Source organism: Podarcis vaucheri, assembly GCF_965113315.1.
Source record: "Podarcis vaucheri genome assembly, chromosome: 2".
Taxonomy (NCBI): domain Eukaryota; kingdom Metazoa; phylum Chordata; class Lepidosauria; order Squamata; family Lacertidae; genus Podarcis; species Podarcis vaucheri.
Window position 1 is genome coordinate 59,238,992 of NC_138760.1, and position 12,280 is coordinate 59,251,271.

At 41.8% G+C, this 12,280-nt stretch overlaps 1 protein-coding gene and 1 long non-coding RNA gene across 3 annotated transcripts in view; one reads left to right on the plus strand and one right to left on the minus strand.

The window, feature by feature from the left end:
• Positions 1-12,280, plus strand: part of LOC309527049 — a 399,231-nt gene that overhangs the window by 138,635 nt on the left and 248,316 nt on the right. The window lies entirely within an intron of this gene.
• Positions 1,843-12,280, minus strand: part of KCTD16 (potassium channel tetramerization domain containing 16) — a 151,960-nt gene continuing 141,522 nt past the window's right edge. For both annotated transcript variants that reach the window (XM_082213502.1, XM_082213501.1), the window contains exon 3: positions 1,843-6,941. In XM_082213502.1, the coding sequence (XP_082069628.1) occupies positions 6,490-6,941 (452 nt within the window). In that variant the 3' untranslated portion in view covers positions 1,843-6,489. The remainder of the gene's footprint in view (positions 6,942-12,280) is intronic.

The window sequence follows — 12,280 nt, forward strand, 5'->3', positions numbered from 1 at the left end:
GAGGAAGTATCCAGGAAAGACAGAAGAAATATACCGTATTTTTCGCTCTATAACACACACCCAACCATAACATGCACGTAGTTTTTAGAGGAGGAAAATCCGTAGGCATGCCACCCGTAGGCATTTCCTCCATAACACGCACAGACATTTCCCCTTACTTTCTAGGAGGAAAAAAGTGAGTGTTATGGTGCAAAAAATACGGTAAATGCAAAAAAGAACCAGAAGGCAAGAGGGAATATATCTATGGACTTTATATGTCTATGGACAAGTTCAGTTGGGAGGGGAATCAATTTTCTGAAAAGTGCATTATAAATCAAAAGGTGAATTATTATTATTATCATTAATGACATTTCTATACCTGGGAAAGGGTCAAAACGGAATAATCAAGTCAGGACTGGAGAACCTTTTTTTCTGTTGAGGGCTACATTACCTCAGGTGCTAGTGGCTCTCAATGGCTACTAGCCAGGGTGCCTATGTTCTACCTCTCCTGTCATAGGCAGTATGGCTGTGAATACCAGTTGCTGGGAATCACAGGTGGGCAGATTCCTCCTGCGCTCATGTCCAGCTTGCAGGCTTCCCACAGACATCTGGTTGGCCACTGTGAGAGAGCAGGATCCTGGACTAGAAGGGCCACTGGCTCCTCTTAGCCACATGCCAGTGACTGGTGGCACCAGAAGCAAAAGTAGACGGGGTCTGAGCCAAAAGTGGGAGTTCCCCCTTTACCCTATTCAGCCAAACTCCTTTTCCCCTGCCCCCTCTCAATTCCTGTAAAAAAAAAAAAATAGGCTGAAGGCCACATGGATCCCCAAGTCTGCAAATTCCCCACCCCTGACTTAAGTGGTCAATGAAATCGTGGAAGAAGTTGATCAGGGAAGGTGTGGGAGCTTATTCCTATTCACAGAGTTTTTGTAATTTGCTTATGCCTTAGGTGTAAGGCAAACCTTACACCTGGGGACTGTGGGAGTCCATTTGATTTCTGTAATTAATTGGTTTTGTTTATAGGTTTTATTAGAGGAAACTCTACTATGAAGTACATGTAAGATTATTACATCTCTCTCTCTCTCTCTCTGGGTGTGTGTGTATACACACACACACTCTCGCCACTGTGGGCTTGAGTATAGTTTATTAAGATGATGCTGTTTGCTGCTTTGACTCCATGTCCTGGCAACCATGATTAATTGGAGGGAGAAACTGCCTTAATAATCTTTCAAGCTCAAATAAAGGCGAATAAGAAATACATTCATATACGTAGACATCAAATCTCAGTTTGACACTGGAGTTGCTCTTGGTTTGTTCCTGGGACTTTAGGGAAGCTTTTAATGTTTGATGCATTACTGTATTTTAATATTTTGTTGGAAGCTGCCCAGAGTGGCTGGGGAAGCCCAGTCAGATGGGCAGGGTATAAATATTATATTATTATTATTATTATTATTATTATTATTATTATTATTATTATTATTGTTATTATTATTATTATTATTATTATTATTATTATTATTATTATTTCAGTTTCCAACTTTTCTTCATTGATTTTCTTCCTAAGATTACAGCACTAAAAAAGCTCTGATTTATGTGCTTATTTCATAGAATCATAGAATCATAGAATCATAGAATCATAGAGTTGGAAGAGACCACAAGGGCCATCGAGTCCAATCCCCTGCCAAGCAGGAAACACCATCAGAGCACTCCTGACATATGGTTGTCAAGCCTCTGCTTAAAGACCTCCAAAGTGGGAGACTCCACCACACTCCTTGGCAGCAAATTCCACTGTCGAACAGCTCTTACTGTCAGGAAGTTCTTCCTAATGTTTAGGTGGAATATTTATTGGACTTATTCCCCACCCTAAGGATTGACAATAGTTCCAAGTTTTGGAGGGCCTCCAAACACCCTCCATGGGCCTCTCTCTCTCACTTCATCTAGCAGGTCCAGGGGGCTCTCATCAGAGCTACCCCTGCAGATTCCCTACCACGACAGCTCCTGACACCAGCTCTGCTAACAAGGGCTCCAGGTGACTTCATCATTCTACTCTCTCCCTATTTCTCAGCACCAAAATCCATTTTGAATCTGAATAAAAAAATACACAGAAACTGGCTCCTCCAACGTGTTTGCACAGCGCTGACTTTGCCACTCTCACTTCCAGTAAGCAACAGTTGTTTCTGCTGATGTGTATTAGTGAAAATGACATGGGGAAATGCATTAAATTAGATGAAACCACATGCAAAAAAAATGTGTATATTAGGGAAATTTTCCATTAAAATGTGGGCAGATTTTCATGAGGGTTTTTTTTTTTTTTAAAGAACAAATTGATGTGGAAATGTAGAGAATTGAACTTAGGACTGGGGAGATGGGGAACCAAAGCTGACAGATTCCTTCATCCCTGCACTACACCCGTACTCAATAAGAGCTGTTAAGACTTCATTGAAAAGCAAATTTAGGCCTGGCTAATGATCTCTGCAGATTTATTTGCGACTACCTTTCTCCATAAATAATTTAGTTGCAAAATTGTGAGAGAAAATGGCAGCCATAAAACCAAGAGACTAGGCTTCAGATCTGCTGAAAGCAAACACTCTTCAGTCTAAGCTGGCACTATACCCATCATGCCACGCAGCACATTTGTCTGGGCTGAGAGGTGCTGCTGAGAGACCCTGTGCAAAAACTCAGGCTTTCCAAGCTGATTTGCTGTAAGAAGAAAAAAGTTACTCCACAGTGCTTGGATTTAAGTCAGTTTACTCTAATTAACCTCCAATTAACTAAATCAATGTAAATCCAGGTTCTGTGGTGCGAATGATTTCTTTAACAGGCTGCTAAAAATGTCACTAATGCTAAACATCAACTCAATTACTACACATACTACCTCAACTCAATCACAGCGAGAAAGAGACTGGTTTGATTTGTGGCAGGGCTCAGCCCTGGTCAATATTTTCAGTGCCAGGGCTCACCCTGAAAGCCCAAAAAGTAGAAGGAGATGAAAGTGCTCCTGAGAAGCTACAGAGTGGATTTCTCTCATTCCTAATGACTGATGCTTATTGGTTCCCACCAGTGCTTTTGAAAGCCATAGAATTCAGTCCTGGTCAAAGTTTTTAAAAGCCTTTAGTATCATAAAATCATAGAATTGTAGAGTTGGAAGAGTCATCTAGTCCAGCCCCCTGCAATCCAGGAATCTCAGCTAAAGCATCCTTTGAAGGTGACCCGGAAACTACAACTAATCCAGAATGCGGCAGCTCGACTGGTGACTGGCAGCGGCCGCCAAGACCACATAACACCAGTCTTGAAAGACCTGCATTGGCTCCCAGTACGTTTCCAAGCACAATTCAAAGTCTTGGTGCTGACCTTTAAAGCCCTAAATGGCCTTGGCCCAGTATATCTAAAGGAACATCTCCACCCCCATCGTTCTACCCGGACACTGAGGTCCAGCTCCGAGGGCCTTCTGGCGGTTCCCTCACTGCGAGAAGCCAAGTTACAGGGAACCAGGCAGAGAGCCTTCTCAGTAGTGGCACCTGCCCTGTGGAACACCCTCCCACCAGATGTCAAAGAAAACAACAACTACCAGACTTTTAGAAGACATCTGAAGGCAGCCCTGTTGAGGGAAGCTTTTAATGTTTGATGCATTACTGTATTTTAATATTTTGTTGGAAGCCGTCCAGAGTGGCTGGGGAGGCCCAGCCAGATGGGCGGGGTATAAATAATAAATTATTATTACTATTATTATTATTACTATTATTATTATTATTATTATTATTATTATTATTATTATTATTACAGATGGCCATCCAACCTCTGCTTAAACACCTATAATGAAGGAGAGTCCCCCACTTCCCAAGGAAGTCAAATAGTTCTTACTTCCAGAAAGTACTGGTAGGGTACATGCTTTCAGCACCATTTCATACTGAACTTCCTAATATTTCCCTTCTTGTGCTTCAGAATGTTTCCTCAGCACCCTGAGAGCTAACAACTAAGATGTGGCAATAATCATGGAAGTTGCACCATCCCAACAGTGGTTGTTGTACTGCTGCTTAATTGGATGGGTCTAGGGTTGGGCAGCCCTGCAGGGAGGTGCAAAGGTGCAGAAGCAGGACCGCAGTCTGCTGCTCCCATAGGGGACCTTCCTGCCAGTCCACATTATCCCCATCCAGGTAAGCAGGAACCTCACGACATGTGCTGCTCTGGAGTGTTGGGCTGAAAGAGTCAGGTTCGTATCTCCACTCAGCCTGAAGCTCACTTGGCTAACTTGCAGCCTCATCTAGCTCATGGGGTTGTTGATAATAAATAGGATGTAGGGGAAAGAACCATGTTATCTTGAGCTCATCAATCATCACCATCATCTATACTGGGAGGTTACGGTAAGCCTTGTTTATTACAGCAGAACCTGCTTCTATATAAGGGTGCTCATAATTGGAATAAACCTGTGTCTACAAAACAGACAAAGAGGATTTGTCTGAAGGGCTGGCCGGCTGCTTAAAGGAGGCAAGTTTCTATTGTATCTCAAGTGCTTTGTGTCTGCACTTCTCACTTTATTCTTCACACATTCCCACACAAGCTTCTTTAGACCCTGCCTCCCTTTCGGTCTAATGCTATAGGTAAAAAGATGCTCATAAGTAAGTGAAGCTCTTCCCCTCAAAGGGAATTTCTTGTGTTCTGAGAAGGCCCTTGCTCCCCCCCCCCATGAATCCCCATTAGCTGAGTGCATTTGGATACTTTTCAATTTTTAATTTCATTTTCAAATGCATGCAGCTAGAAGCGGAATGTTGCCTGTCACTTGAACAATCCATTTCCTGCAAACCGGAGTGCAAAATGCATCTTGATAGGCCTATAATTTCTTCTAATTGCATCTGTGTCAAAAGGGGATGGGAGCCTGCTCTCCCCCATTTATTTGGGCCAAATACATGCTTGGCAGCAGCGCTTGGCAAGCCCACATAAATCAACAACTCAGCGGCTTGACCTGCCCATATTCTTCCTCCAGAAGAGGAATAATCACCAGCATCTCCTCTTTCAACTGGTTCCTTTCCTTTTCATCCTTAATCTCCTAAACACATTTGTTGTTGTGGGGTGGGATGAGAGCTCTATAGCATGAGAAAGGACGAAAGAGCAGAGTGGTAGACAAAATTGCCTAACATATTAACAGAGATGCCAGGAAAATGGTATCAAGTTGGTCAAAAGACCATTTTGTACACAACTAGAACTGAACCTAATCTCTCTCCCCACCCCCGCCACTTGCCAATTCCTCAAGTTAAGAAATGAAGGCTGCAGAAAGAGTCCAACAACTAGGTACAATTAGTGTTGCCATTTGGTTACTAATTTTACTGCCCCTGTGCCATCACTGGTATGTAAAAAAAAAAAAGGAGCGAGAAATATTATCTGGCGTGGAGATAACATGATGGGAAAGGATTTCCTGCTTGATTTCTGCATGCACATAAAGTCTCTTTGGAAGGCAGGGCCAGTAAAAAAAGCCAAAAAAAAAAAAAAACATTGGCAGGACTTACAATTCACAATGCAGATGTCTGCCATTTCTCCATGCACACTAGAGTTCTATCAGTTTTAATTCCAGCAGCTCTCCCTCCTGAATCCACGGGGCTACTTTTTAAACACTCTAAATTCAAGGGATTGGGATGAAAATTGCTGAAAGAGAAACTGAGCAAAATCTGAAGTGTGACAGCCCACAACCACTTGGACCCCGCACGTATCTCCCTACTGGATTGCAGCCATTGGCTTGTCAGATGTTCCTGCTAAGCTGAGTGCAGTCTGTGGCTCATAAACATTCATGGTGTGCAAACAGAGCAAATTCAGATCTACCGCTGATATCAAGAGTTGACCCTCCTCTCCAAGAAAAGAAGGGGGCAAATACTTATTCTGTACATAATTCTACAGGGGTGGGGAAGAGGACATAGGTCATCCAGTAAGCTCTAGTAGTTCCTTTTTGAGAGTAACACACAGTTAAAAGGAGGAAACGAAGAAAGCTTTTATGTGGCACACAGACATATATACACTCTCTCCTGGTGTAAACCGGCAAGACATCACGTCTTCCTTTCAAGACCATTGACATCTGCCTGACCCAGCTTCTCTCTCCAAATAAATGACATTAAAGGTGAACTCAAGAAGGCATGCAGCTTAGAAAATCACCGCCCACCATAAAACTCTGCCCGACCATATGAGAATTTTCGTCGTTGGTGGTGCCAACCCACAACCATACTGCACATGTTTCCTTAGCTGTGTGTGTGGCACTGCAAGCATATGGCATATGTCAGGAGGTTAACACATGATGAATGCCTTGTTAATCCTCCTATCACAGGGAGGATATTGTTATAGTGTAATTAGGAATGCTTTGGTGAAATAGGCAAATTAGGCTGTACTATAGTGATGGATTGTGGGTCATCGTCGTTTTTGTGTGTGTGATCTAACAAATTATTACCATTATTATTTTATTTCTTTTATCATGTAGGATCTCATTCTGTAAATGGCAATAAGGTGATTTTCCTTGCCCTAACCCCGCTCCTATAGACGATACTTTCGTAACAGTTCAGATTGCCAAGGGTGCTTCCTTTCTGGAAACCTGTCTGGGATTTTGATCTTGAGGAAATCCTGGATGCATTTTTCTAACTCTTCCTCAATCGAGAGCTTTTCTTTCGCCGATTTTTTTTTACTAGAGTTGGATTCCCTAGAGCCGGAGGTTAGAGTTCGGAGCAGGTCGCTTTTCCTCCGGATTTCGGACTGCTGAAGTAGCTGCACCGGGCCTTTCTTGACTGGCCTATCCAGAGTCTGTATATTGGACTGGCGGGTGACCGGGCCACAGATGACAGTCTCTTGAGGGGAGCTGGCTTCTGACTGGCTGTCGCAGCTCGAGGTGGAGAGTTCATTGCAGGAGGTTCCACTTTCTCCTTCTTTGTCGCCTTTGCCATTTTTACAGCAGCAGTCACAGTGTGATGAAGACCATCTTGAAGGCTCTCCTGGAAAAAGAAACAGAGAACGTGGTAAGGACCTGCTGCTGTAGACCTGGCAAGATTCAGAGAGACATACAGTGCAGCTTTTATTCATATACTTAAAAAAAAAGGATTATATGTCATCGCCACATAGTGAATATATTGGCAGGATAAATGGAGCACACAAATGAGAACTGAGGCTCTTCTGGGAAGAAAAATTACTGGTCTTTGAGGTTTGTAATCAGCCAGCTGGAAAGCCGCTAGCATTAAACACACACACAACGCAAACCAATGTTTATGACTGAAATCCCCTGACCAGTTACATGCATTTAGGTTCTACTGCAATCAATAGGATTTAAGTGTGCATAAGTGGGTGCAGCAGCGAAGACTAAATATGTCTTAATTGGTTTCTTGATTTGTCATTTAAAAATGCTTAGTTGAAGATGTGCCCAAAGTAATAATCTATGGCTAGAAGAAAAATCTAGAACAGATTTTTTTAAAGAAAAAAGAAAAGAAAAAAAATCATTTGCCTTCTGAATGAAATACTGAGCTAATGATGGATTTAAAATGTCATCTGTCTTTGGAGAGAACATAATCATCACTCCCAACCTGTGGGGACCATAACCGTCATTCAAATCAAGCCAAATATAATTTAGTTTGCTGAGTAGCAGCTTCTTAACAGAGACACATCATCTGCAAGAGAAACTGGGGCACAGTTTCCAGAGATGCAAATGAGGGGACGGGGTGCCTCTTTTGCCTTTCTGTATTGAAAAATAAAGCCAGCTTCTAAACTTCTGCCACACTCTTGTGTGATTAAAATAAACAGAATTCAGAGTGGGTTATGCAAACAGAAACAGGCTTTAGCCATTAGGAGCAGGAAATAGGTTTACCCACTTCCCCATTCTCTGGGACATCTTTTTCCTTTCTTCTATATTTATGGAGTGCAGTAAGGGCAGAACCTGACTGTCATCCCTTGTATCATGATATCCCTACATGATATCAGAGATTTAATAAGCAACACAGAGACACCACCCATAATGACAGACCTTCACTGTTATTTTCTAAAGTAAGTAATAGCCCAATCCTATGAATCTCTACTCAGAGGCAAGTCCCACTAATTTCAGTGAGAATTATTCATATAAGACTGCAGACCAGACCATCCCAGGTGAGCAAGTTATCATTTAAAAACGTAACCATCTCCAAGGGGATATACAGTAATGATCAACAGATAATCAAACAAAAATCCCTTGTATTATTTTTTGGGTGTCCAGCTCTGATTGCAAAGCAAGATCTCATTCAGCTGCTAAGTGAGAGGTGTGTTTTCTGAGCTGCAGTGGCAAAGGGGATTTGTACTTCATTGTAGGACTGCCTAGTGGCATCAGGAGGACTTATGCTTGGCGTATGCTTCTTGTGTCATCTGAAAATCACAAACTGACAAAGACTATTTGGAACAGGTGTTCTGGAGAGAACCATGCTGGCACCAAGAATGGCAATTTGGACAAGCCTTAGTGAAGAAAATTGAAATCTCCCTTTCTCTCTGAACAGAAGCTTTTCATTGCCAATGAGTGCTAATGTTCTGAAACATTTGTATAGATAAGAGTTGTTGGCCTCTTGACTTAAGACTGTTATGCCTTTTTCTAAGGGTTTCTGCGCATATTTGTGCATTTTAACTTATTTTTAGCAAACCACTTAAGCCCCTAGATCACAGGTCACTAATGTGGTGGCCTGCAGATGTCGTTGGACGACAACTTAAATCACCCCTCTCCATTGGCCATACTGGCTGGGCAGATGGGAGTTGGAGTCCAACAACTGGGGCGCATGCGAGTTGAAAGGCACCACACAGGCTACTGCTGTCTTTGATCTTCATCTTCTCCATATATAGAATATTTACATGGACATGGGAAGACAAGAGGGGTGATGAACTGCACCACTAGTCCTGTCCTCAATAATATGCACCCTCCTGTTCCCACCCTCTGTCCTTTGTGAAGTCTGGAAAGGGGTGTTTGACTTGTGCACATGTATAAGTACCTCATATGTTTACACACAGTTAAGCATCCTTTTTCAGACCTTTGGGGTCTATGTGTGATGGATTTGGGTGCAGCAGTGTAATCCCACTCCTCCCGTCTCCATCCATGCATTGTACGTAGAAAGAAGGTGTGAAGATAGTTTGAACTGAAGGTGTTTCATCTCATTTAGACAATTTTAAACAGTTAGATGCAAAGCCTTGCTTCCTTAGGAACAAAAACCTCCTTCTTGTGCCAGTTTGAAGAAATCCTTCAAAATATCCAGGGCATTTTTCCTCTCTCAAGACTTCATTGCACAGCCTATCTACAGCTGTTAGGTACATAGTTAAATACAAATCAAGCGGCTGATCCTTTCCCCCCCCCTCATGAAAAGGCAACTGCAGTGGAGCGAAACATGACTTTGTGAGCTCCTAGAGTGCTCATGCATTTTTGAAATATGTGCACTGCATGTGTGTGTGTGTGTGTGTGTGTAATCCTCCCACTGCCTTCATTCCCATCTTTCTATGTCTGCAACACCTGTTAACAAAATGCCCATGATTTACAAAAGCAGCAGAAAACGGCTTCTCTCCTCACTTCCTACTTGCTCTTCTCTGTTCATGACGAAGGAGCCCCACAGTCTGTGTACTGTGTGGCTAATTTAATTTATAGACCTGCTTTGAGAGTCCTTCTGTGTCTAGCTTGGGGGGGAAAGTCAGTAATAGCTAAATTGAATCTTTTTTTAAAAAAATAAAAAAATCTCCCATCTCTGTAAAAGGCATTGCACACAGAGGCTTAGTTAAAAACAGATCATATGAACTTTTGAAAAATACATCTATGAGCCTTATCGATTCACAAGTCTTTAGTTTGTAGCTGACATTTTAACTCAACGGTAATTTCCCCCCACTGGAGTGACCTATTGTTTCATTGCGGAAAACAGAGCAGAGTTAGAACAATATTCAGAAATCATAGGATGATTTATTCCAAAATTTAACTGCCAACTTTCAACAGGCTAAAAAAAGAAGGTAATTCAGCAGGAGAATAACAGATAGAGATGGATGTCTTTGGGCTTTTGTCAGATATAGAACAGATATAAATCTTCTCTTGTTTTTCTCTCAGACAACAGTGCCACATCAAAAGCAAAGCAGGCATGAATGAACTTTCCGAGGTTCACTGCTAATCCATCTGTTTTCCAGCTAAGAATGCAATGCTATAGAATTCCACAGAATAAGCTCACCCAGTTTCTTTTCAGACCAGTATATGTATTCAGGAGAATCAATGGTTAAAGTTTCATTGGACTGCGCCATTTTGGAATATGTATGAAGTGTTGCATGACTGAAAGCTTCACCACATCAGAAACATTCCACATTTTGTAGTAGAAGTAATAACTTCTCAGTGTGAGAGCTAGGCTGAAGTAGTTTCCACGATATACTGCTTTTCTATGGATAGGTCCCACTCGCTACCCAGCCCATAGGGGAAGCTTTCAGACATGCCATCCTCCCACTTTTAGTATGAAATGCTATAGTCCAGTAAAATCTTTACCACGTGATACTGCTGAATGTATAAACTGGCCTTGCAGCACTGGGCCAGAACAGAAGGAAAATTCTAGTCCCTTGATGTTCCTGCTCTTCTGCAAGTGGATTGTTCCTTAAGACAATACACAGTGACTTTGTAAACACAATAGTGACTCTAATCCAGAAATCTAATCCAGATGCATGCACAGAAATGGGGCGAGCCCACTGTGGGCTGTATGGCAGGAGACGCTACACAAGTGCACATCATCATGTAGTTTCTTTCACCGTGTAGCTTTGGATCACAGCTACCTATGCTCATAACAATAATTCCTAAGAGATCCTGGTCATGTGACCTTAGAAACCATCAAATGAAACACTATTCATATATTTCATATGTATTTTGCCTTGAAGCACCAGAAATCTACCATAAACATTTGGACAGAGCCATATATTTTGATCAACAGACACAAAGATGGTATCCTACATGTTTTAACAAATAGATCTGATGTAAACCACTTTATCCCAAATGGTCCTCAAGCCAGGGTTGCCATATGTCCTCTTTTTCCATAGCATGTCCTCTTTTTCATGAGTAGAGTCGTCATAGCAATCTATAGTTAAAAGTAGAAGTCAGCAAATGTGTCCTCTTTTTTGCTCTTCAAAATATGGCAACCCTATGCATTTTTTCTGAACTGAGGCCGAGCATTTCAGGATAAAATGGTTGATTATTGTTTATACAAAAGCACTTACATAAGAAAATATGTAATTACGATGCATATATTAACTGATGGACAAGTTTTATGGTGAGATCGGATGACTGTATCAACAGATTGACTGACTGACTGATTGACTGACTTTATTTATTCTGTTAAAGCACAAACCAGTCTAAGGGAAGGTTAGACAAAGCATAGTTGCATAAGCTGTAAAACTATTTTGTAGCCTTGATTATGCCTATTTTCACAATTCAGTTCTTCAGTCTGCATAATCGAGATAAATAATTCCCCCCCCCTCAGTTTAATACATTTGACTGAATTTAAAGCCTATGCACTCACAACTCTAGCACACCCCATAACAATTTACTTCCTTTATGCCATTAGATCGCCCATTTGATGGGGATAAGCCTGACATCAAATGTTATTATGCCATGTTTACATTTAGTTCTTCTTACTAGCCATCGTAAGATTGGTCACAAATAGTCACATGGTTATAGTTCTCTCTGTTGGATGGCTAAAACCCTTTAAGTGCAAGGCAAACAACCCAACCTGATGAAGAATTGTGGGGGTGGTTTTTGTGTGGGGGGGTGCTTTTTCACTTCATGTGTTTGAAAATGCATGAAACTTTCAAAATCCATAAATAATTTAATGAGGGAGCTGCACACTTCAGTGCCTATGTAGGCCAAGTAAGTGATGTGTGCAGAATCAGAGTCTAAACCAAAAATCACAGGAAATGGCTTCATACCCACATACTGTTCATGTGCTTACACACTGCCCAATATCAGCATCCTTATCTACTCCCAGAAAGTTTCTCACTTCAGTCCCTAAATCCCAGTGCCTTCATCCTGATATTGGCCATTGCAACGAACCAAAGTAAAAAAGAAGAAAAAGAAGAAGGTTCAATACTGCTTGAGTCAAAGAAAACAATAATGATAGTGTCTGCAAGCAAGTCATCATTTCCTTTCCAGTATCCGGGCATCTGCTTGGACACATTTTGTGATTCCAATTTCATATGGCCATGGTGAACTGAGGTGGGTAGCACTTCTCAGGGTCAACCCCATCTTTAGGCAGAATAAGGCAAGAGACAACAGGAAGAGAGGGTAGGGTGCTGGAGTTGCACGTGCCTTGTGGCTTGCCCTACG